Below are 27,578 nucleotides of genomic sequence, written 5' to 3' on the forward strand. Positions count from 1 at the left end.
GGAACTCATTCTGGGAGTGACCAGAACTTGGTTCAGACTCAGCGCACGTGGGCTGTGCAAGTCGCCAGCCGTTTCCCTGACACACGCATAATTCAGCTGTGATGGTCTGTGGTTTGTGCCCCTTAAGCCAACCTTCAAGACTTCAAAGAAAAGGCAAGTGACCTTATTTAATATCTAGTTATAATGATACCCTCTCTGATTTCTTGAAACCCTTCCCTAACCAATGCAACTCTTGATCTTATAATTTTATTGAAATACATTAACTCTGTAGGTTGAAAAAAATGGTAACCAAAGCCATCGTTTCACATAAATATACCATGTTTTCTAAACCCAGCTTGCTTTCTGCTTGCACTACTCATCCTTTGCCAGTGCTTTTAATGTTCTTACTCCCTCTGTAATCGAACAGTGATAGAAAAGAAGACTGTTTTCTGTTTGATACGAATGTGTGCAAAGAATTAAATCTTAATTTTCTTAAACATGTTAATTTTTTTTCAGTATATCTCTGGTTTCCTCCTGATTAACCACATTAATAGCAGGGAACAAATGCCGAGATACAAAAGTAATTTGAATTTTAGTTTAGTACATGTATACGCTTATGTTTCCCATCTGAGTGTGCCACCATACCCTGTAAGACCCTGAACTGAAAAGAAGCAGCCCCTGAAGATCTGGGAACGGGGCTGGGCTTGTCAGCAAGCGGTCCTGGTCCCTCCCCAGGATGAAGTCATCATTCCCTCTTACCCTGACATTGCCGTTAGGTTGCGGTTTTGTGTTTCATCGTTTCTCTAGAACACAGAAATGTGTAATTTTGCTTAATATACTTATTGACTTTGGTCAGTGATGGAATGGTTGGAATATAAAAAACAATGTGTCACGATAACAAATTGATGAGCAGTTACTAGGTACATTTGCCATATGTTAATAAAATTTGAAAGTAGCTGTTCTTCCTATTTGAATGAGTGGATATTCCTTTTATCGAAGCCAACCATGAAAATAAAAACTGACTCACATTCTCAGAACTTAATAAATATCAGGCATTTTCTAAAATGAATGAATATATGATTTTTCAGATCCCTATTTCTGCTTACTTTTATTATGTTTACTGTAAATCAATGTTTTGGAACAAAATCTGGATTTTACGCGAGAAAGAAATCAGGAATAAGAGTGAGGCCAGCTTCGAGGTCAGACACCAGAGTCCTCATTGTTTTCCAGTTCTTCAGCTCTCCTCAGCAGCCCTGCAGCAGAAGCAGTGAAGGAACTGGAGGGGTTTACCCAGAGCTGTGAATGGTTCAAAGCAAAAAACAGAAGGGGTTAGGAAATCTAGGGAACACCAAAAATAGTATTTAAATGGAACCAACTGGGAAGGGGAGGAAAGGGAGATGTCCTCAAGTCTCTTTGGTCTCAACTGAACTTGATATACAGCTTTCTCTCCTGCCACCTTCCCTTCCCTCCCTCCACTCGCCAGTATCAGGACCTACCTCCAGTTCCTGCCTGGCCCGTCTGCCATGTGCTTCTCCAGGCTCAGATCCTCTCTCTCACCATTCTTTCCTCACTGCTTCTTATTTATCCTTCAAGAATCAACTCGGGACCCTCCTCCTTAAAGAAGCCTTCTGTGATCGCCACCATGTTGGATTGCATGTCCTGGCTGTTGGTGCTCAGAGAACTCGTCACACCTTTATCTTAGCATTTACCGCGTTCGGTTGGAATTAGTTACGCTTAGGTCTTTCTCTCCCATTACACTACAAGGTCTTTGTGAAAAGAGTGATTAATTCACCATAACCATCTTGTAACTCAGGATCATGCATAGCCCCTGGAAAATAGTAGGCATATGATAAATGTGCATCTGAACTAAAACCAAAATGAGCAGTTTCAGCTTCCTGCAAGGGAATTTATTGGTCAGGAGAATCATTGGCTTTATTCTTCATTTGAATTATCATATATGTCTTGACATTTTATGTGGCTTTCCAGAAATAAACTGTACCCAAGAGTATGATCATGTTCCAAGAGCCCCTTTATGTGTATTTGTGTGTGTGTGTGTGTGTGTGTGTATTAAGGATTAACCCTTTTAAAAAAGCATTTCTCCAAGATGAGCCATGAGGCAATACTTTTTGAAGCTCTTGCCTTTGACCCTTTTCAAACTTGAATTACATAATTTTGTTGTCATTTTTGAGCATAGATTATATCAGGGAATGAATGAATGCCTTAGAAATACTCAGTATGTAGGTAAAATATTGTGAAGAGAAACATGAGAAACGAAGCCCAGTAAATGGAGGGTTTGGGGAGGGTGTGGCGTGAGCATATTACTAATGAATCTTTGACATTTATCCAATATCCAAGAAAAATTTTGTATAGAATGTAAATATGTGTAACAGTCCATGGAAGCTCAGGCTGAAATTAATTCAAATGTACAAGTGCTTTAGATGGGACTTGGGGCATGGTGGGGTGTTTTGGTCTGATTTTTTTTAAGATTTTATTGGGGAATTGGGGAAGAGGAACAGTGTTGGGGAATTGGGGAAGGGGAACAGCCAAGTTGTTGTCCTTCAGTCTTAGTTGTGGAGGGTGCAGCAAGCTCAGCTCCAAGTCCAGTCACCATCCAGCCGCCCGATGGCAGCTCAGGGCTGCTCAGCTCAAGGTGTCGTGTTCAATCTTAGTTGCAGGTTGACTTGGTTTTGTATTCTACTTGGAATGTGTGTATATCTCTATATGGCACCTGTACCTTCCAAAATATTTGTCTCCTTTGTGACTTAATTTTCAATTCCGAGATAAGAGTCAAAGCCTGAAACTGGTAACCAGTCTAAGACAACAATGCTAGATATTTTTAAATAATTTAGAGTGGACTATTAGCTGAGGAGCCATGATTCAAAAGTTATCTCTTTCACTTCTACTATTTAGAGCTGCAAAACGAACAAACAAAAAAAATGGAATTAGTCTGATCCATAACTCTTCAATCTCTTCTTTTCTTTAGTGGGATTGGAAGGAACTGGCCCTGGGCCTCAGGAGGCAGCAGTATTTTGGCAGAATTTGGAACTTTGCATTTGGAGTTTATACACTTGAGCCACTTATCAGGAAACCCCATCTTTGCTGAAAAGGTGAGATTCTCCACTACGCCTTGCTCTGCAAAGCAGTGCTTGTGAGAAACAATATCCTCTCCTGGGAGATTTAGTAATATTGGATGTGGAAAAGAACAACCAAGTTTACTCTAGCTCTTTATGAAGTTTTGTTACATGCCGCATTTCATTTAAGCAAACTGTAAACTCATACTCTTTCCGTGGCACCATCCTGACTCAGTGTGAGAGGGCCTGGCTTGAACATCTGATTCTCTGCACCTCAACCGAGTGACTTTACCACTGTCTTTTTTTTATATATATGTAAAAACATATGGTGCTGTAAGGACTCTTATGAACCAAGTATGTGAAAGACTTTTTAAACTCGAAGTATTATATAAATGCAAGGTAGAAACTAAATCGAGTTCTGATTTTCAAGAAACAAACCCATACATATTTGGATAAATTTATATTCACCCACCAGTTTGCCCTTAGCTTTCCACCCACCTCTCAGCTCCCCTTTACAGCAAAATTCCTTGGAAGAGGTGTCTCTGTTTGTTATCTTCTCTGCCTGTCTCCTCCTCCCTTGAACACTTTCCAGTCGGGCTTCTCTCTCAGCCACACCTGTTGCAGTAACTAACCAGTGAGCACATTGCCAGGTCCAGTCATCATTCTCACCTCTCGTCTTCCTTGCCCTCTCGGCGTTTGACTCACTCGGTCACTTCCTTCTCCATGAGACGCTCTCTCTGCCGTTGGCAGCAGGCACAGGAAACCCCCTGGGTTTGCCTCCTCCTTTCCTGGGTGCTCCTTCTCAGTCTCCTTTCTGGGATCCTCCTTATCATCCCAACGTCTAGGTATCGGAAACCCCCTGGACTCCATCCTGGGCCTCTTCCTTTTGTGTTCACTCCCCACGTTATTTCATCTAATCTCATGGCTTTACGTACAACCTATATCCTGCTGACTCCACACTTATCATTCCAGTCCCAACGTGTCCCCTGAACTCCAGACTCTGTGTCCAAGTGCATATTTAACATGTCCACGAAGAGGTCTAATAGACAGTTCCCACTTAAAATGTCTCAGACTCAACCTCCAGACCTGCTTCTACTCCAGCCTTCACTATCTTGGTACCTGGCACCTCAGTTTACCTAGTGGCTCAGACCAAAACGCTTGAGGTTACCCTGATTTTCTGGTAAACTTCAGGTCCAATCCATCAAGAGATCCTTGGGCTCTGTCCCGTTACCTCTGCTGCCACCCTGGTCCAGGCATCCAACATCTCTCACCTGGACTCTGCAGTAGCCTCCTGACTACCGCATCCGCTTTTGCACCCTGGTCACACCAGTCCTGGAAAAACACGTCTTCAGTGGTTTCCCATCACACTCAGAGTAAACTAAGCCCTCATGGCCTGGGAGGCCTGCATGACGTGGCCCTAGCTGTCTATCTCTTCTGCCCCCTAACATTTTCTCCTTCCTTTGCTTCCTGTCCTCCAGCCTCAGTGGCCTTGCCAAACCCCCTCTCTTCTTAAGGCTTTTGCACTTGCCCTCTGCCAAGGTTGCTCTTCCTCCCATTTTCTGCATAACTTGCTCCTTCACGCCTTTAAAATTCTACTCAAACACTCTCCCCTCCGCCTCCCCAGACCACCCTGAGTAACATGGTGCAGCCTCACCACCTCACATCACTCTGTGTCCCGTTACCCTCTCACAGTTTTTTTCATAGCATTTATTACCACACGTTATAGGATTTACATTGCAAATACTACATTTCTTTGTTTATTAATCTGTCTCATCCCACTAGACTGCAGATTCCAAGAGAGTAATGACTTTGTTTATCTATTAACGTGTTTCCTGTATGGTTCCTGGCATATAGTAGGTCAGCATGACTGTGTTCACCTTACTACCTATTATTTTTGTTCAGCTGGTGAGAGCTATCTTTGTTCTAATTCTGCATCATTTAACACAACTTTTTTTTTAATATAAGTAAGAAGGAGAGAAGAATGGCACCAAAATTGTTTTTTAGATTTCCATAGTAACATTTTATTTTCTATTATAGGTAATGAATATTCGAACAGTACTGAACAACCTGGAAAAACCACAAGGCCTTTATCCTAACTATCTGAATCCCAGTAGTGGACAGTGGGGTCAATGTAAGTCAAAAGATTAGCATCGTTTTAGCTCTTTATGGCACTCAGTATTGTTCTAATAACAGAGAAAAAGCAGGGGAAAAGGCACAGTCTTTGGGGAGAATGTTTAGAAAAGGGGAAGGAGGCACAGTCTCTTTAATAAATAGCATTCTGTCATAAGACAGGCTGTAAGTGTTACCAGGGGACTAGAGTGTTTATTTTTCATGCATAACCGTGAGCGTGATGACATGTAAGCACGTTTAAAGCTATTAATCCAAAAGGGAATATCTAGTCAGGGCGGTATGGGGATGTTAGCCTGTCGCAAGCTGGTCATGCAGCTATAAGAGGAAATTGTTCCATTGCACTAATGACTATCAGGGTTTTTTAAACGGAGTAGCGAGGTCATTCTACTTCATAACATTTTCTTTCCTGCTTGCTATAAGGTGAGAGAGGAGCCTGAATCTTTAAGGGTTGGGAAATTGAAAGAGCCACAAGGTGTTTTCTCTACTTCATTTTAAGCAGGCAGATAAAGGTTTCTTGCCAATAGAGATACCTTTAGAGTAGGAGAAAGTATTATGCCAGAAGCCCTCACTTGAGATCCTTACAGACTTTGACCAGGGGTATAAAGATTCAGAGTAGTTGAAAGAAATGTTCTCAAGCTGATTTGCAGAAACGTTGGTAAATTAAGCAGCAACCGAGAGCAAGGGAAGACTACTAAGTGAGATGCCTAGATGTGCCGACTATGTTAAAATGCCTTAAAATTTTACTCCGATTTGAGTATTTTTCATTCTATTTAAATATCATATTCTTAGATGGTTGTGCCTCACTGTTACTTTAGAACTACTTTTCTTAAAGAATAGTTTTGTAGAAAAAAATGCTAACATCTATGTTTGTGTGTTAGTAATGGCTAGGGAAGGCCTAGCTGCTGAGACCATAAGACCATAGTCAAGGTTGTCACTTAACCTAAGTGTGGTCTGCAGATCACTGGACATCCCTCTGACCTTTCAGAGGGTCCACAAGGTAAAAGCTATTTTTATAATATGAAGACTTTCTGCCTTTTTCACTGATTTGATACTGCACTTACATTACAAAAGCAATTCATAAAAGTACTGAAACCGCAGTGAGAACAACGGCAGGCACCAAACAGTCCTAACAGTCACATTCTCAAGCTTCCCTGCAGGTAACAAACAAAAAAAAAATAAATGCCAGTTTCACTTATGAATGTTCTTAATGAAGCAAAAATAAATGATTGACTGTAGTAAATCTCAGCCTCTGAATACACACACAGCTTTGTACTACTCTGTATGAGTAAGTGGAAAGTACGTGTAAAGCACTTTTGTTGCATAATAAAAAATAGCGGTTGCCTCATAGAAGAGTGCTTGTGTGACTGAGTCGTGAGCTGAACTAGCTGCTTATTGTTTCATAAGTCACCATTTTTACTTGAAAGAACAACTGAAGACAAACTGGTTATTCAGAGTTGGGTACTTAGTAGACATGTTCTTGAAAATGAGCCTGTCACTTTGTGGAAAACTGACAGTATCTGTGCCAATGATAAAATTTAAACTTATAAGTGAAAATTAGAATTTTGGAAACCTTGCATGCACCACCATGAGCTCATTGCTTTTAACCAGCACTTAAAGACTTTTGTGATGAGATTGGTGGTGAGATTAACAAATATGGTTTCTCAATATTGTCTAATGAAATGTGTCAACATTTGGAAGATCTGTGTAATTCAGTGAACCAGTATTTTCCAAATGATCAATGCACGCTGTTACTAAACCGTGTATGAGAAAAAGATCCATTCAAAATGCAAGATAGACCAATGAATTTTAATGTAACAGTACCAAAATTCATTGATGTGGTTTTTAATTCCACATTACAACTAACTTTTAGAAAAAAAATTTAACCTTTAAAAAAAAATGCTCGGCAAGTTTTGTTGTAGTATCAAAGAAAAATATCTACAATAAGCTGAAAAGACTATTAAATACTCTCCCCTTTTCTAACTCTGTAACTCTGTGAAGCTGAATTTTCTTCATATTTTTCAGCCAGAATAACATAATATGGATTGAATGTAGAGCAGATATGAAAATCCAGCTGTCTTCTAGTACAGCAAACATTAAAGAGATTTACAAAAATGTAAAATCGTGTCAGTTTTCTCACTAATTATTTTTGTTTTGTAAACTATAACTTTTTTATAAAAAAATGTAACAGGTTGTAACAGGTATATTGTTATTTTAAGTAAATTAATAACAATAAATTATTTTAATTTCCATTATGTTAAATATTGATAGATATTACATAAACAAGTTTTGGGGGTGCTTATTCATTTTTAAAAGTGTAAAGAGGTGCTGAGACTGTAAAAACTTTGAAGGTCACTAGAGTATTTAGGATAAAGATAACTTAAGTAGCTTTCTAAGGACAACATGACTAGATATGATTCTCTGAAAGGACATGTGTTTTTAGAGTTTTCATGAAAGATTCAAAAGTTGAAGAAAAGTCTCTAGGATTTACTGTTTTCTTCCTGTAATGTAGGCTTGGAAGTCACTATGGAGAGGGGCAAAGAGTCAGTTTCACTGGAACATCCCAGCGTCACCTCCTGGGTCACGGATATGCTATGTATGGGGCCATGTTTCGCCTTACAAAGAGCCCTTTATATTTGTATTGCTTATGGGTCAATTTCCTGATGGAAAAACAAACAGGGCTGATGAGTCCCATGTCTCTCCTCCCCCACCGCATCCTGTTCCAGCCACAAGGAAGACTCTCATATTTTTGTTTTTTAATCAAGGCCTACGTGGCCATATCCAACTCTGGGCCTTGTGCTGTTTCCTCAGCCCATTTACCATTCTTCTGACACTGCCAAGGCTCAGCTCAACCACCATTTCTTCTGGGAGGCCTGCCTCTTCATGACCCTATTTGGAATTCGTCAGCACTGATTCCTGCTCTACTCACCCCCTATTTCCTCCCCTGTCTCAACCCTTTGGGTACTTTCCTATCACAGTCCTTTTCCTAATGACTCATGTACATACCCATCAACCTAGAGTTCCAAAAATTTTGAGGGCGGTGACTTTGTCTTAGTCATGTTTGTTAATCCAGCACACAGTATCTTGCACCTAGTAGGTGTTTACTTACTTGAATTTTGTGAATATGCATGCACTCTGTATCCAATCTGTCTTTTTGCCTCTGCTTTTAATAATGATCCTATTTATTTTCTTTGAATAGTTTGCCTGTGCTCCTCAGTTGTGGCTGGGAGGCAGCATCCAGTCCTGGTGACTGATCATGTAAAGAGATCTTGTGACTGTTAAGACCAGATGTGGGGCAGAATAATGATCACTCTTCTTTGATTAATATAATAACACTAATAAACCTATCATGTCACTAGCATCATTGGGGGATTGCTTTGATGAGAGAAGTTCAGGTTTAGATGTAGTCTACAAAATTAAAAAAGGAAGATATCGAGTATTTAATCCTTTTTGTCTTGATTCTTTTGCAATTTGTTTTGTTTTGTTTTGTTTCTCTTAAAGTATTAGGAACCCTTTTATGGGACCCATTTCTATTGGGTAGAATAAGATAAATTGCCCCCTTTAGAGAAGAACATAATATTTAACTGACTATTTGTACACATTATCTTTAGAGCATTTCGGAATAAAAATACCACATATGTTCTTTCTAGAGGTAGGCAGTCCTTTCCTGCTGATAAAATCAAGCATATTCTCTGCTACATCCACTAAGATATTTACACAGGACTCTGTTGCCAGTACAAATTGTCATCCAGACACAAGGGAAGCTTAGTGAGTAATATGCTAAGTTATCAAAAGGACTTTCTCTCGTTTCTCCTCTATGTTCCTTTATTTTGATTCTTTCCAAATATAAAAATTTTATAGGCAGGAAATAAGAAAATTAGAAAATTGACTAGCACTTACCAAAATTTATTAAAACAAATGTATTAATGTGTAAACCTTTTTAGTTTTTTAAAGATCACCAAATGCCCAAAGTCACTTCTTCCATCCATTGTAGAATCATAACCCAAGGGGCAAGAAAATGGAGCTGCTCTGGCTGTTAGTTTTCAACTCTCAGTGCTTGAACTCTGAAGGCCTTGTCTGGAGCGTGGCCATCATTTCCTAGTACTTCATTTAGTCCTTGTTATTTTGACAGGAACCAGACACTGATTTACTTAACCATGCATCACTTGGATTTGTCTCCTGCAATCATGTTTGTAACAACAGGGCTTATTATTGATGAGCTAGCCCTTAGTCTATTTAATTTGTAAATGTCAGAGGTTCCTGTGGTGATTTATTTAGGAAACTGTAAAGGTCATTTCAAACACTGCTATTTTAAGAACCAGTCTTACAAGTGTAAAAACACTAATTTTATATTAAAATTAAAACTATAATTCTGGACTTTCTGCAATAATACAATCACATGTTTAACTTAAAAAAAATATAGCACTTCTCACTTAAATATGTGTGGTCCCATTAAGGTTGACTTAGAAGAATTTTACTTTGTTCATCAATTGTTTACTGAGTACCTACTATGTGCAAGATACTTTCTAAGGGCTAATGTGGACTGGGAAACATAATGGTCTGCTCCCTGCCCTCCTGGGTGACAATCTCGTGTAAGAGACAGAAAGAGAAAATTCTACCCTTTTATGAAAGGACAAGTATGGTAGACATGTGCTATCAAAAAAGTGTATAACAAGGGAACCTAGTAGGCAGTCAGGGAATTCTTTGGGGAAGCAACATTTGATCCCGAGCATGAAGTATGAGTAAGACTTACTTAATGAAGGGGGGAAGAGTCAGAGATGTACTTCAGGCAGAGAGAATAATGCCCTTAGAATCCCTGAGTTGAGAAAGAGCCTAATGGTTTTAAGGGACCAAAACAAGGGCCATAGAGCAAGAGGGCAGAGAGCAAGTGGAGCAGGACTGATGACACCGAGAAGATTAGATCATGCAGATAGCCAAAGACCCAGGATTTGAGCCTTCAGCAGGGAAGGCTTCAAGTAAGGGATGACCTGATTCATTCATATGTTAAATTCATATGGCACTGATACGGGGAGGGAATAGGTTGGAGTGGCACTGCCATTAGAACGGTGTTAATGCAAAATGTTCTATATCTTTCCTGTCCAGTACAGTAGCCAAGGGCCACATGGAGCTATTGAGCACTGGTATGGCTGAAAATTTTTGTTCTATTTTAATCAGTTTAAATTTAAATAGCCATATGCTAATGGGCTACTGCAGACTCAGACACAGGAGATAGTGGTAATTTGGGCCAGGATTGTATCGATGAGGACAGAGAGGAGTACAATGAATTCCAGAGATATCTAGGAAGTAAAATTAGTAGAGTTTCATAACTCATTGAATATGAGAGTGAGGAAGAGAAGAAGTAAAGAATGACTCTGATGTCTAACTTGTGTGGTTGGGAAGATGATGGGGCCACTTAATGAGATAAAGGCCAAAGCAGAAGATAAGGTTAAGGAGGAAAAGAAAATGAATTCAGTTTTAACCTGTTCAATTTTAGGTCCCTGTGTAGACCTCCAAATGGAGTTGTTGGGTAGGCATCAGGAGAAAATTGTCTTGATGGCTGTGTAAATATTGATTTACTTTTGTATAGCTAAGTCAACAAATAAAAGTTTTATTTTCTTTTTAATTGATACATAAAATTTGTTTTGAGTTATGAAACTTAAAATGCAACTTTTCAAAATTCATGCTCAAGTTCTCTGTGAACTCTAGAAATGGTATTTCAAATAGATTACATCTGTTTTTGGAGCTAAACATACTTTAAGAATACATTTGGTGTTATATGGTGGAGAGCAAGTAGATCCAAATGTAAGACCCTGTGTGGGCAGTTCAGTGGCACTTTCCGAGGTCATAATCTCAGTTAGCCTCTCTGAGACTCAGTTTTCTCGCTTTTAATGAGATACCTACCTACAAGTTGCAAGACTGTTGGTAATATATAGTGGATCTGGCATAATAGATGGCAGTGAAGGAGAATTGTAGAAATGGAGTATTAGGAAGACAAACTTCTGCAGCCCTATATCTTCTTACTGCCCCCACCACCCAAAGATTTTGACCCTTCACATTGAGACTGTTAAAAAACCTCTCTAATAATAATAGTAATAATAACAATAAATCACAAGAAGCTGAGCAACTTGTTTTATTGAAAGCCACTTTTTAAAAAGATTTGCATATACCCATAGCTATAACATAGCTTATATTACTGAGAGCTAAAGCAATTAAAATTTATTTGAATATATACTGTGAAACATTTTAATTTGGTATTTTTACTAAAAAAACTCGATTTTTTAAATTAGGGGGGATTATATGTTTTTATCTTCATGTTTACAAAACTACCCTGGTAATTATTTAGAGCATGTCACATTACTTAACAACACATCTGCTCATTTCAGAATATCTTTCTGAAAACAAGAGATTTGTTGGAATTTAAATGTAACATTGAGTTGCAGTTGATATAAGGTTTTACATCCTAGCTGCTAATGTGATTTTGCCGCATTATCCGAATTAAAGGCAGAATCACTCTAAAATTTATTTCCCTTTCTTGCAGATCATGTATCAGTTGGAGGACTCGGAGACAGCTTTTATGAATATTTGCTAAAGGCATGGTTAATGTCTGACAAGACAGATCTAGAAGCTAAGAAGATGTATTTTGATGCTGTTCAGGTAAACCCAATATTTAAATCATCTTTGTCACTCATCTTGTAACTTGCATATTAATCAAGCTTTAATGAAAAAATGAAATACTGCATGAGTGGGTTACAAATTATTTCCAGTTAGAGTTCAGTATCTGCTAATCTAATTATAACAATAGTAATCACACTTGATGTGTTTAGTTCTAACAGGGCAAGTTAAGTTTTTTACATGGTTCAAACCTCAGTTAAGATGCACATATCTGAAAAAAATTCACATATCTGAAAAAGAGGTATTTTTTTCAATGAGTATGAGTTCCCTGCTTAGAGTCACAGTTAAAATAATAGGGGTGGGGGGTGGGGAGGGGAAGGTCCTGAATTTATATTCTGAAAATTAATTAAGTTAATATTGCCCAAGATTACAGACAAGCCTCATGGCTACCTCCATTTGGAGTAAACTTATCTTCAGCGACATATGAACAGTACCCTCAAATAAAAATCTGAATAACAAAACTAATATTTAAGAGATTATTAGTAGTTTTCAATGGTCCTTTATAATGGATGAGGAATGAGAAGGAACAAGTATTTGTTGAATTGCCTACTGTGTGTTAAGTAGTATGTTAGGTGGATACTTTAAATAACGTATTTGTTTGTTTCCTCACAATAGTTAGGTATTATTCATTTATTTTTACAGATAAGACAACTGAACAGAGAGAGTGAGTGTGGAACCAAAATTCAAACTAAAATTTGTGTGAACACCTGTCCCTTTTTATCTCACCACTATGGATTTATTTGTGAATAAAATGCCCATGCTACTTGTAAATATTTCTTTACAGGCAGTAAGTTAGTAAGACAAATTTGAAACTACTTAGCAAAGTTTATAGGAGGTGGCCGGTGTAAGAGTAAACAGCCTCAATCAAATGGAAGCCTCAATCAAAAATAAAAATAAAATTTGAAAATAAAAAAAAGAAAATTACTATATATAACATATTTGAACTTGTACCCAACTTTTCAGGAACAAATTTTTTAGCAGAATCAAGTATGTTTGTGATTGATAAACTATTTTATGTAACTCATATTTTTTAATAATTATTATTATCAAGGCGTCTCAAAGAATGTAAAATTATGACTAACTCATCAGAAAAATTGACCTATTTATTGACTGCTTAGAAATGTTTTATAAGTGAGAGTAGTAACTCATAGTGGGGGAAAACGGAAATGTGTAATCCCAGTGATATAGCCATTGTTCTGAAATGGGTCTCCCGAAGAGGAAACCTGGGTGGTTTTGACATCTGCTGATTAATTTATTTAAATGTGATTGAAACTTGCTTGGCTTTGGTTGACTAGGCTGAAAATTATATTGGTTCCCACCCAAGATCAATAGGGAGCTTCACTAAGCAGGGCAGATACAACTCTACTGTTTCACAGACAGGAGCCAGAACACCTCAGTTAGAACACTGGCCTTCGCTGAGCACAGCTTTTACTAAGGCGTGTGGTAAACATTAAAAGCCTACCAGGATATGGTCCACCTGGTCTCTTCCAGGTTCATTTTTCTTCATTCCTGTGAGGTTTCAGATTTTAACCTAGGGTATTCTTCTTCATACCGTATAATTTCCATTATGTCATTTTTTAAATTATTATCCTGGCAGGTATTTTAATTATTCTAATCTGAAAAGTGGCCCCCTAAGACCTTGATGTTTCAGGAAAATCAACTTTAAAATACTCTTTGAAATACTTTTCATCAGTTTCTAGAACTATACCCACACAGCTTTTAACATATTGTATTTAGACAAACCATTGACAGGAAAACCCACTAAGAACAAGTGAAGTCAAAGTGTTTCCTGTTTCTCTTAATAGTAAAAACGTTTCAATCCATTGTGTGTTTTCAACTTAGAAAGCAAAGCTAGAACAATGAAACTTCTGATTTTTAAGAAGTAGCCATACAGCAAAATTTCTCTGTGCTGGTTATCCTTCCAGAGATCATTGTGATCAAGGAGAGAGGACCCCTCCCGTTGTTGTTCTGGACACTTGAGTTACTGGAGCTATAGTCACCAGTTCTAGCTGCTAGTAGATTTTAGAAAGTATTTAATCCCAGAGTGGTATGTTTCCTATGGCCGTTTTAATCATAAAATACTTTGAGCTTTTAACTATTTATCATGGCCTTATCTGGAAGCCACACTAAGAACCCACAGTGATGTGTGCTCACCATGCGTTGAAGTGAATGGTAGCTGGGCAGGTGATGTGTTAGACAATTAGGATTCTACAGGCTTCGTCAAACTAATTTTTTTTCAAATATGGAAGAGGGAAATCACAAAATATACAACACTCTTTCTCCTAATCAATTCTCTGTCAGATTGACACAGCATTCTTTTGAAAGCCACCAAGACAATTTTTGCCTCTGTATTTATTTACAATTTCCTATTGCCACATAAACATCGCTCTGTGGTCTTGGAACTTTGTTGTAGTTTATTTTGAGAGGTGGCAACTTGGTCAGAATCATGCCAAAAATAATATAGCACTTATTCGGGATCCATAACAGAGTAATAATGTTTCTCTAATCCATGCTCAAAAGCTATTACTCTTGCCATGTAGAAAGAATAATTTCTTGGGTGATGAACAAGTATCTGCTTGAAGGGCTTTATTGCAATTTGTGCTATGAGAAGTCTAAATAGCTAAAATGTTTAGTTGCATTAAATTAGAATGAAATATTAATGTAATAACTAGACCATCAATAAAATTAGCTTAACCACAGTTAATGAGCACAACAGTATGTTTATTTATTTATTACCATCTTGGTTTCATTTGTTTACTTCTAATAAAGGTAGGGAAAGTTTTATCTGCCTGTGTGTTCATTTTCACATATTCTTCTCTATCACAAGTTTTGTCTGTGTCTACAATTCCCAAATGCGCTTCCTAAAAACCTCTCTTTTTTTGATAATAATGTAACAGGTATAGACACAGTCATAGCCCATTTCCTTCTATGAAGTAATTGGGGGTAGGGAAGCATTTCCTGTTACAGTAATTGGAAATTAGTAACTCCAAAAACACTTCATTTTTGCTTTAAAATATAAGGTTTATATTGTTTTCTCTCTCTACTTTAAAAGAATATCAACAGTCCTGGGACAGAAATAAAAGATATTTTATAATTTTTTTGTAAACCTCATCTTTTTCTCCCAAATTTACAGATCTTTATTATTTATTTTTTATTAAACCTTATTGGGCTGACAATTGTTAGTAAAGTTACATAGGTTTCAGGTGTACAATTCTGTAATACATCATCTATGTGTCACATTGTGTGTTTTTAAATATATTTTAATCACTGTATACTAATGTTCTTTTTTTGTATAATTATTGGGGAGGGGGGACTTAGTTCAGTGTTACACAGTGATGTGAATGATGTGATCAATGACCTTTATCAAGTGCTAGTCACAATACTGACCACTTTATAAACAAACTGTTGCAGAGTTTCTTCAGCAGATACTACCATTCCCATTTTATGGATAAGGATCCTGAAATAGGGATACAGGAAGCAAATTATCCACAGAGTTCACAGATGGGAAACAAAAAAGCTTATCACAGCCGGAATTTGAAGCTGAGCAATCTAACACTCGGGAACAGTCCCTCTTTCCCACCCTGTGTTGTTATCCCTCCAAACCTAAGAAAACAAAAGGAAGGGTAAAAACCACCACCCTGACTTCATACACAAATAGGCTCAGTTCCTCATCTGTGGTAGGGCCTGTGCTTTGTGTGGCTTCTCCATTTGTGAAAATGGAAATGCACTAAACCAACTGTTACCACTCTACTGTCTGTGAAAAGGGGACAGCTTTTGGGTTATGAGGTCTTTGGGTGTTTTGTCTTGGAACCACGCAAAGCTGACTGGGCTGGCCCAAGAGCATGAACTCTAATTAACCCCACTAATAAGGCATACACTAGAGGAAAAATTCCGAAAGCAATAACATAAAATTTCAAGTTGAATTGGATTTGTAATACCAAATTCAAATTATGAGTAATGTTGTATCCCTTTTTTAAAAAATGTTGGGGGGGCGGGGAATGTTGATAGTATAAATTTGAGAAGAGATTACAAATGTTGAAAATGAGTATTATTTTCAGGCAATTGAGACTCACTTGATCCGCAAGTCCAGTAGGGGGCTGACGTACATCGCTGAGTGGAAAGGGGGCCTCCTGGAACACAAAATGGGCCACCTGACCTGCTTCGCCGGAGGCATGTTTGCTCTGGGGGCCGACGAGGCTCCTGCAGACCTGACCCAGCACTACCTTCAGCTCGGGGCTGAGATTGCCCGTACCTGCCACGAATCTTACAACCGCACATGTGAGTTCATGTTATTCTCCATTGATAATCTATACCTACGTGCTTTCATTTCATTCAGTAAGAAACTTTTTTGTTGCTACCCTCAAAAGAATATCTACTGTGCCTGATGAAACCGCGTGATCATGATTACTATCGTAGAGGAATTTATATTTTTAGTTTAAGAGGTAGTGCTTTTCTACATTAAAAAAAATATTTACCATTAGTTTGCCAAGACATAAAAATCTAGGCCATAAAAGGTTAGGCCAGTCTCATATATTGACCCTGCTTTAGGTAAATAACATTGGATAACAGTGCAAAAGAAACCTGATATTTTTTTGTAAACTATTATTAATCTTTCTAGTGTCTCCATGAAATAGATTATGAGTCTAGCTCGCTTCTTATAAAATAGAAGTTTGAAGCAATAAGATTAAATAACATTTCATGACATAATGACAGAATTCTCAAGCACTGATTTTCTAGCTAGCTAATGAAGTATATCGTGGGGCCTTGGCACCTACCTGGCAGGTGCTTAGCAAATGGTGGTTAAATGAAAGAAAAGGAAGAATCATTACTATTTTCTAATCTGGATTCTGTTAGATGGTTAAATTTTAGAAGTATATTGAATATTATTTACTATACGATGTATATAACTGTTCCTTTAAATGATTCGGCATCTTTCTTGAATGTTGTAAAGTACTTTCTAATTCCATTTAAGTTACAGACACTAAGCGTTGTCGAGGACACTAACTCTTGTCACCCATTACATATTCTTTAGTTGTGAAACTGGGACCAGAAGCTTTCAGATTCGATGGCGGTGTTGAAGCCATTGCTACAAGGCAAAATGAAAAATACTACATCCTACGGCCAGAGGTTGTTGAGACTTACATGTACATGTGGCGACTGACTCACGATCCGAAGTACAGAAAATGGGCCTGGGAAGCCGTAGAGGTGATGTTTTAATTTGCCTTTGTTTCTTATAGATAAATGTCTCAGGAATAAATGTGCATTGGTACCTATAAATCTAGCATATCAACTTTTCTGCGATTTTTAAAACTTTGACCAGACATTTTTTTCCATTTAAGACCGAGTGTTTTCAGTGAAGTCATCCTACATCTCTGGCTTCAGCTTTGCTTACTGTAACGATGAGATACAGATATACCTACTTTGATATTGAAGGATAAATCTAGGAATGCATATTATAAAATTAAATTTCCATGACTACAGAAGTGATGACCACTGAATTCAACAAAGGGTTACAGGCAACTTGGGGGTAGAACCCCTGCCTGTTGTCTATCTCAAAAGCCACTGGGTTTTTTTGTTTTGTTTTGTTGTGTTTTCTATCAGTCTTTGGACACTGAAGTGATAATACAGTATATGCTTTTACTTAGAGTAAATTAGCTATGTAAATCTAAGTTTTAGAAAGAACCTGCAGAACTACTTTGTGCAAGAATATTCCTTCACTAATCTCAGGATGCTCTGAATATCTATAAGCTTTCGATGTGGCTAGTGTGCTGTTCTAATTATCTTTGTCACCTCTTGAGTCTCTTCCTGCTGAATATGGTGTATCATCTTCCTAAACTAATGTATTGTGTGCTGGATGCCAGCGGAGGTGCCCTCCAGGATATGCATCAAACAATGTCTAACTTTAAGAGCTATTATTCTGAAAGGAGTGGGAGGGAATTCAGAGAATAAGAACAAGCAGCCGCTTTAATTACACTCTGTCCTTCTCTAGCCTCTTTGTTAGAAAGTTAGCTGTCCTTAAAAACCATCCATTGTGAATAACTTCTCTTGGAAAATCTAAGATGAATATTGCCTTTGTGTAAAATTTAATATCTTAGGAAGCTGTTGATGAATCTCACTTATTACCCTCTTCATTTAGTGTGTGTCTTATCGTTAATCATCAGTCATTTTAAGTAACAGCAATTCTTTAAGCCTCTTTTTTTTTTTTTTTTGCAAATGTTTCTATTTATGTTTAGTCAGTGGTAACTCCAATTTCTGTAAATTTTTGTTTTATTCTCTGAAACAAATGTATTAAAATTGTAGTTTAAGCATTGGTGATAGGAAATTATTTTGGTCTTCAGTAGGCCAACAAAGGAATTAATACCGAATATCAGTTTAAATTTAAAATATCAAGAATAATGTATTTTATCAACTGTAAAACACCATAATTAGTTTTAAAAACACCATTATTTTACATACCACAAGAAACTACAACACTACCGGTTAAATCATGACATGCCAATTTTACAGATGTTAAAGTGAAAAATGTATGAGAGAATTGATCAAAAATGGAAAGTAAGTAAATCTCTATTGCCATATAGGTGGGAAGCTTTGATTTGCTTGGTTCTTCAGGGGAGTTTGTTTGTGGAGTAATAAGGTTGGTTTTATGTGTTAGGAATTTTATCTATTGCCAACTTTTAGTGTAGAATATGATGTGAAATTGTTTCCTTATGTCGTAACACAGGGATCCCTGTTTTTGCCACTAGTAATTTCTGCCACAACTTGAGACATAGTGGGGAGGGGGCAGTGCTGGGGGCTCCTGCCTTTTTAAAACACAAACATCACAGACTTAGCAGGTGTGGCAGCACTCTTTCTCTCTGTGTTACATCCCTTCGGCTCCCTGTGCTTGTGTCTCAGCTGCAGAGGCAGTGGGCAGTGCCCCAAATGCTAGCAGCATTGTTCAAGTGCCTGTGCTTCTCAGCTGTTCTGACTCACAGCTCCTTCCCAGGCAGCTGGATAGTCTGGGAAGTGTGGGAGAGTTAACAGTCCCAGGGGCAAGCCTCAACCACTAAGGTGTGGGAGTTGATGGATAACTCTCCTAGCCTTCCTTGTTTACTTTTTGTTTTGGTTTTTGATTGTCCTTTTTCATATATGGAGTTTCTGACTGGACTTGAAGATTTACACAGGACTATGTTCAAAGAGCACTGAATACCAAGCCAGGGCGTCTGGTGTGGATTCCGTAGTTAATAGGGAGTGCTGTGGACTGGTCTAAGAGGCCAGTTGGACCATTCACAATTGAGATACAGGGAACTCTGTTAGGAAGTTACTACAGCACATAGCTGTAGGGGAGTGGAGGCCTGAACCAAAGAAAGGGGGGTGTAGTGCTGCCTCCATCAGAGTGGGGTCCGTGGCCCACCAGCATCAGCATTACTTGGTAGAAATGTAAAATGTAAGGCCCCACCCCAGACCTACTCAAGCAGAATCTGCATTTTAACAAAATCCTCATGTGATTCATGCACATTAAATTTTGAGGAGCACTGGTTTGGGGGCCACCAGCTGGTGGTCTATCCTAAATTCATTCCTCTCTTCCCCTGGTATTTTTCAGGCATTCACTCCTTCATTTAGCCCATGTGACTCAGTACACTGATCCCACCCCCAGCTGCAGAATTAGTCTGATGGGTCTACCCCAGTGGTCCTCTAAGTGTGGTCCCCAGGCTAACAACATGAGCGTCATTTGGTAACTTGTTAGAAATGCACAACAAAAATGTAAATTCTTCCTTCTTTAAAGAATAATTCTGAGATGCATCTACACAGTCCCTTGGAGGATTTCTAGCAGGAGTGAGCCCTCACTGAACACAGCTATAACCTGCTCAACACATTTCACTGGCTCCTCTCTCTTCTGGTTCACTCTCCCCGCTCACTTCCTGATATCACCACCCAAAAACTTCCTGCTTTCAACCCTTGTCTCATGCTTCGTTTTCAGAGGAATGCAAACTAAAATTTAAAGGATTCTAAAAATCATTTCACCCAGCCTCCCACTGAAAGAAAATGCCATGTCTTTGCCAGATGGCTGGCTATTCCCCATCAATTCAAGAATGTAGCAAAAAGGGATATACTCCTAATAAAGTAATGCATTCCATTTTTAATGGCTGAAAGTGTTAGAATGGTACTTCTTTGAAAACCAGAATTTACAGTGTTCTGTGCTCTGGGGTACTGGAAAAATATCCCCTTTCTCTTCTACATGTCATCTCCTGTTATCTGCCAACTGTTCCTTCCCTCGTTTGTCCTTTCCCTCCACCTTCTCCTCATGGCATGGTTTCCAGCTGTGTTCTTCAGGGTTGAGCAATGTGGCTCGAGAACCTCTCTTCTGACTGCTATTTTCCACAGACTATGGCCCAACTTACTCTTTCAGTAAATTTATAAAACCCCTACTTACACTGAATATATGGTCAATGATGTTAGCTACTACATTACCTATGTTGAGATATCTCTTTTGTTCCGTGCTTGCATTCACCCATAATTACAGTTTGTAAAGTATTATTTTCTAGCAAGCACTCCCTTCCAAGCCTTCTTTCACTAATATACTTGATAAACCTGCTTTCCATGTCTTAACTCCATTTCTGAATAACAATGTCAAACAAGACATGAAGGTATATAATCCAGCGTGTGCGTCCCGCACTAGAGACTTCCTCCTCATGTTACCAGTAATCCATTAATCACAGGTGTCCAAGCACTTAGGAATTTACCCAACAGAAAAAAACATCTACCTGGATAGTTCTTTTGCTTTTTCTCCGTGATGTCATGAAGGACTTTATTGAATTCCTCCCAGTTTATCATGTGTAATTAATATTCTGACAAAGCTCATACTGTGTTATACATATACATTCATATGTATGTAAGTAAATATGGATTATATCATGTCTATAAATGTAGGTCTGTATAGATTTATATGGTGTCTCCACTGGGCCACAGTGGCAGAGAAGCCTTGTATAGGAAGGTTCCTTTCCTTTTTTGCACAGATATTTTTCTCTAGTCCCCTAACTCTAAGCTTTTCCATGTGGACATTCTGGCTCTCAGAGAGTGGTTTGTCTTCCCAGCTCCTGCTTCTGCCTTCCCAGGCTTGACCCCTGTTTCAGACTCTTTGACGTGTCCATCTTGCCTGGTGCCACCTTTCAGGTGAGACCAAACTCCACCAGTTAGCTTTATTATTAACATTGTTCCCTGGGATCCACTCTTGGAAACCTCCATGGATCAGCTCTTTATCTAACCTGGTAGAAAAGAGAATGCATTGCTATTCTCACAGTGATGCTTTCTGACTTAGGATTTAAGTCATGTGCAGTTATTCTCTCCCCCCTCAAAAAGTACAGTCACTTGGAGTCAGGTTTGTCTTTACTCCTTAGTTTAGAGCTCCAGTCACTATAAACACTGTCCTTCTTTTCTCTGCTATTAGCACATCACAGTCACATATGGTCACTATTAATGTAAGCATTTACTAAAATGGAGGTGGCCCCTATGCCTAACAGGCTGAGTCCCAAGAATAGATTGTAGTGAAATGATGTTCTGACCGGACTATGCTACATAGGTACATCCTTCCACTGTTGACATTCTGTAAAACTAAGGCCAGTCATGGGGGCCCAGGAGAGCTGCTTGGCCCCAACTTTACATTCCTAACATCATAACATTTAGACTTGACATGAAGGTTTTTTATTTTTTTTAAAGTTTAAAATGCCTCTTTGTTTTGTTTTTTTTCTTTTTACCAAAAGCCTCAAAAAATAGAAGCAGCTGGGCCTCTCTGAACCTATGACAGGCCCTTGTCACTATGCTAAGTGTGTCTTCATCTTGTTTTTTTCTCACAACACCCCCCATGTTGAGCAAAAGGGCACTGCCTGAGTTCAGGAACCTCTGAGGCCACAGTTAGCAAGTCCTGGGACTCAGCCCCCTTCTCTAAAACTTGAGATTGTACTCTTAACTACTCTAGCTTGCCACATTAGGACTATGGGAAAAAAGAATGAGTGGAGTAAACTGAAAACAGGAAAAACGATTGGGCATTGTCAACCCCTCAAACAGTTCTTTCTCCATAATGAAAGAAGGAGCTTAAAGAAATTTCTATGGGAGAGACCTCTCCTTAGATTATCACGAAGAACTTCAAGAGAAAAACCAAGAAAAGTTTTGTAGTTAAAATCTTTTCTAGGAAATGTCTGGAAATAAAATTTCATTATGTTCATAACAATAAACACCCATTTCTTCTAAATCCTGATTTTTTTTTGTTTTTAAAAATAATTTTTAGCCTACTCCAATGTATCTGGTATTTGACTTTTTATCAAAAAGAACTTTGATCAAAAGGGGAGGAAGGAAGAAAAATAATTGGACCCGAAAATTCCTTTCACAAGGCTTTCCCCCATTCTGCTCATTGTCTGTAACTAAGAATATAATCAAAGCTTTTTTTTTTCTTTCAAGTTGATCTTATTTTCCTAGGGGTTTTTAAAAAGTACCAAATCATGAGACATTTTCTTTATACATGTAGCCTGCCAGTTAGATTTTCTTTAACTTGGTAATTAAATGCTTCTCCTCCTGGCCCCACACTGTCCCTTCTGCCCTCCAGCCCGAGTGTGCAAAAATCAATTTCCTCATTATCAGCCTCTGCAGATAGAAGCTGAGTGCTCAGCGCCTGGTCCCTGCTCACGGGATCTGCCTTCTCTCTCCTCTTGTCTGGGCTCTGCACTCTTAGAACCATGATGTCTTCCCCCCAGAACCTTTTTAGAGTCAATAAAGATCTTTCTCAACTAACACGACAAGGTGGATGCTCTCCATCTTTTTGGTAGTTGGGCTGAATGGGAGAAAAATGGGGTATAACTATGTGTGTAAAAAAGAGGGATAAGATTATGATTCGTAAGGAAAAACTGAAAAATAAATTTAAAATGACATGATGAGAACCTAAGAATAACTTTATCTTGTTCATGTTTTCTATATTTTCTTAATTCCATTATAAATGTTTGAGTTTTCATCTTAAAGTTTATTTGGTTTTTTGTTTGTTTGTTTGGTCCATATGCTACAAGTTAGAACCAGGTTTCAGATGGCAATTTTTATGAGGCCATATAGTTAATAGGATTAATAGGAATGTGGAGAGTTGAAAATAACATTCCTGGAGATGAATGGGCCTGGTAACTAGCAAAGCAGCCAATGTAATTTCAAAATACAAAGAGCAGTTAACTTAGTGGCAGCTGACAAAGTGGAAGGCGAGTTATTTTAGTTTGTTACTGAATTTTTCATCCCCACGCTGCCCAACCCATCTCTTTCCCAAACACTCATTATAGTCAGACAACTACAGGGAATGTAGGAACCTGTCTCTCTAGATCCTTACCAGTGGATTCATCCCATCTTCTTCCAGCCCAGGCTGAAGAAAAGAAAAATATATTTTAGAAATACGTAGATATAAGCCACATTTTTCTCACTGCTTTCCATTTTCTTCTTTTATCTTTGTCACCCATATCATTAATTAGTACTCCACAATCAATTTTTAAGAAGTAAGATGTTCTGATTATAGTAGCAGCGGCTTTGCGTCCAGTACACTTTCTCAACCAGTGGTTTATAATCCCATTGGATATGAGTAATCTTTGTAGACCGAAGACCAACAAATGTTGTCTGTAAGGGCTAGAGAGAGAATTAGGTTTGGGGACCATACGCAACTATTCAACTGACATTGTAGCGAACAAACAGCCACAGACAACATGTAAACAGATGAGCCTGGCTGTGTTTCAGTAGCACTTTATTTACCAAAACAGACAGCAGATGGGATTTAGCCTGTGGTTCATACATTGATGAACCCTGCTCTAGATTATAGGAGGAAATGGTAAAAATCACTGGAAAATTATTCCAAAAGTAAATGTTGAAGTGTGTCCAATTAGGTAATAAGATATATGGTCCATACATATGTACTTGAACCTTTCATATTTGATTTGCATTTACCTTTTATTGTTTTTTAAATTTTCACCCAGGACTGTTACAATCTATCATTCCACTTGAATCCTTATTCGATTTGAATTTGACAATCTAATAATAAAACTCAGTGAGAATCAGTTGGCTGAAATGTTACCACTTCTTTCCCTCTTTATAACTTAGGCCCTGGAAAATCACTGCAGAGTGAACGGAGGCTATTCAGGCCTAAGGGATGTTTACCTCAAACATGACAGTTACGATGATGTGCAGCAAAGTTTCTTCCTGGCAGAGACAATAAAGTAAGTCAAAATTATTCTAAACGTATGTGGCCGAGGGCCCTGGACAGACTTTCTTTGCACATGTCTTTATCATGAACACGTTCAACTGCTATCAAATAGGACTGCCCCTGAATGCCATCCTACATGCATGGCAATAATTTCAGGTGTGTTTTCAGTCATTGTATTCAGCTTGATGACTTGGGACGACTTTGACAGTTCTCATACACTAGTACCAAAGTAACTAGTGCCAGAGTAACTTCTTCACTCTGCATTAATGAGTATATCCGCTCAGGGTTTTGCTATGCTTTACTGTTGTCCACGGCTCTCCCTAAGCTGAATGGAGAAATTGATGTGGTTTTTGCTGTGCCTTTGTGGTTTCACTGCCTCATATACTCATGGTTCTCTCCCCAGATATTTGTACTTAATATTTTCTGATGACGATCTACTTCCGCTGGAACACTGGATCTTCAATACCGAGGCACATCTTCTCCCTGTACTCTATCCGAATAAAAAGGAAGTTGAAGTCAATGAAAAATAAAAGGACATTTTATATTTTACTCTGCTCCATTCCCTTCACTGCATACCTTAATAATTCCTTTTCTGGTATTCAGGCACATGATGAATTTTTATTACTAGGTCTGTGATTATTCTAAGTTCTAAAATTGTTTTGCAGTCTTTTATGTTTATCATCATAGGCTTAGATGGACCTAAACTCCTTTTCATATCCTTTATTATTCAGTCAGTAGATCACAGGTGGTTTTTTTTATTTTAAGTAATCTTTTATATCTGGAGTTCATGTAGGTATAGTATCATTTTTATTAAACTGAATATAGTGGTACCAATGACCTTTTAATTACAATTTTGATTTGACTGCAAAACTTCTTCCTCCTCTATGAGGAGATGATGTCTGCTTTAAGCTGTAATGTTTTGCCATGTTGCAAAAAGCCATAATAATAAATTAAATATTAAAAAAGCTTTTTCCTTTTCAATTTCATGTTAATATGGTTTGTCTATCCACCAGAGACAGATCTTATAACTGTGACAGCCTCCTTATGCGGGTCTATCATTATTTGATAGAATATCTTCTAAAATACTTCACTCACATTTTAATTCAAATTAGAATGTCATCCCAAAAGGATCATCTCATCTTGACCTCATTTCGTTGGAACCACAGTACATTTTTGTTGGTTAATTGTATTAGTGTTTCCTAATTTGTGAATTAATTCTCAAATTTTACTTCAAATGCCCTGTGTCATTTCTGGAACATGTACTGGTTAATTTCTTCTATTCCCCACCACACAGTGAAGTGAGCTTTCAAGTTTTGCAGATCTCTGCTATTACTGAATTATATTTTTTTACGGGAAACAGTATCACTTTTAGTGTGTTACCTTTTGCTTTTTACTAAATACGTGAAGAACTGGGTCTCTCTAGAGAGAGGGTAAGTATTTCATTTGGCATTTAGTTTGCATTTTTATCTTTAAATTTTTTGTCTTGAGAAAAAGAAAGCATTACCTTTAGTTTAGATTTTTCAGATTTGAAAAGGGCCATTTCTCGAATGTAGTTAAGTTATTTCATATCAGTTTATGAAAGCAGTATTTAACTCTGAAAGAAGCTTTGCCAATGTTTCTATTCATGGTCAATTGAGGAAAATCTAATAAACTTTTATGCCAAATAAGAATATAGTATTTTTTTCTGGTTAAATTTACCATAGTGACCCCAGCTTAGAACCAATATATAGGATTGGACATTCCCAGTTCCCTACAATCCTGTAGCAGATCAAAATAATTCTATGATTCTTCAGAGTGCTGTTTTGAGATATGAATGGTTTTCCCAAGAATAGATTTGGTGACAACTTGTGTTTTTTTAGCATATCGGTTCATATTTTATATATATATATATTCCCATGAAAAGGCTAATACGATAATGCATATTCTGAGGTACAAAGACTATAACCACCTGTATTTTCAACCTAGCAGTGGTCAAATAGATCAGTGAACCCATGGATTACGCTGAAGCATATGCAGTGGCTGCATTTGTAGTTTTAAAACTATCCAATATTAGGAATTTCTTACAGTTCAGTCTAATATTTTTTAATACAGTTATTTTCTTGCATCTCAATTGACGTCATTATTTTAGCTATTTCAGCTTTTGAAAGCATTTCAAAAGAATTCCTTTGTCTGAAAGGACCACCTTGTGTGACCTGCTCTTTTTTCAATATTGTACATTGGTATATGTCAAAGAATAAATTAATAAAGTTAGTAAATGGAAAAGAGCCTTTGGTACCTCATTGTTGCCAAGTTAATGTGTTTTGAGACCCAGACTATCTTCCATTCGTATCTTCAGCTCGCCTTACGAAATGAACAGATAGTGAGTGTCCTTCTTCCCAGGACTTAACGGCAAAATATAAAAGATAGTTGCCAATACTGGGCCATGTGTGTTTAGATTATAATGTTCTTATGAATGTCAAGTTAATTTTCTTTGCTTTTCAATTTGATTTGAAAGAACACAAAGCTGATACGTATTTCTGCAGCAGATAGGATTTTTTAATAAAGGGTTTATGTACAAACTGCACACGATGTACTTTTTATATTTTGGTACACATAGGCAAAAAGATTGTACTACATGCTGCTCTGTCAATGGCAAGAATAAAATTTTTCCGATTCTAGAACTTGGATTTTTTTTTAACCTAAGTCCCAAAACACCAAAAATATAAACAAGATAAGAGATTAATATTATGTAATTTAATTAAATTTATATTTTGTTAATCATTATAAACAACAAAAGTCCTTAGGTAGACACTGTCTTTCATTAATTTTCAGCAATTTCATCTGAAAAGTGAGTAATTAAAATAGCACTTAATTTTGTGTTTCTGCAGATGTTTTGGGTATACTTTGTGCAATTCATATTACACATGTAAGTTGTATGGCAATTTATAGAACACAGTGTTTGTCATGGCTCCTTCATCTGTATTAGCTATTCTTTACATTGATTATTTTTGATGTGTACATAAATTCATTCTGTCATTTCCAACTTTATATAAATCTTTAATGTTATGATAAACATAATAGACACATAATTTTTAAAAACTATATTTGTAAAATTTCTCTATTGTGAATAAAGTCTTTTAATATATCTCCTCATTTGTTATGTTTTTCTCCTTTTAAGTAAGCTTTTGTATATGTAGGGATGAGTGTGTGCAGTTGCAAATGGAAATATTAGATCTTAATACTGATTCTCTACCACACCCAGAGTATCTTGACAAGGAAATATTTTTGCATACACAGCATTTGGTTAATCAGATACCTTTATTAAGAATCTAACATATGTTCAACACCAAGGCATGTAGGGTGGAGGTGGGGCGTTGGTGTCAGAAATAGCATAAAGTATGATCCATATTCTTAAGTTTATAATCAAAGAGATCAGATTCACCCTTCCACTGAAACAAAACAAAGCCGCATTTACTTAGACAAGTTAAATTCTGCTGTTCAGGGGAGCAGGACGTCACTAGGATTTGAGTGGTGACAGGGGCTTAGCAGAA

The 27,578-nt window shown here is 37.6% G+C and overlaps 1 protein-coding gene across 1 annotated transcript; it reads left to right on the forward strand.

Annotated features, from left to right (window-relative positions):
* Window positions 1–2,962: 2,962 nt before the first annotated feature.
* MAN1A1 (mannosidase alpha class 1A member 1) lies at window positions 2,963–27,180 on the forward strand (the record flags this gene model as incomplete). The annotated part of the gene is made up of 7 exons (XM_019629328.1): window positions 2,963–3,086; window positions 5,088–5,181; window positions 11,716–11,831; window positions 15,908–16,127; window positions 16,882–17,054; window positions 23,946–24,061; window positions 24,452–27,180. Coding segments are annotated over 7 exons (970 nt in total), but the record flags the coding sequence as incomplete, so codon positions are not given.
* Between the last annotated feature and the right edge of the window lie 398 nt (window positions 27,181–27,578).

The sequence above is a fragment of the Hipposideros armiger genome, unplaced genomic scaffold, assembly GCF_001890085.2.
Source record: "Hipposideros armiger isolate ML-2016 unplaced genomic scaffold, ASM189008v1 scaffold_839, whole genome shotgun sequence".
Taxonomy (NCBI): Eukaryota; Metazoa; Chordata; class Mammalia; order Chiroptera; family Hipposideridae; genus Hipposideros; species Hipposideros armiger.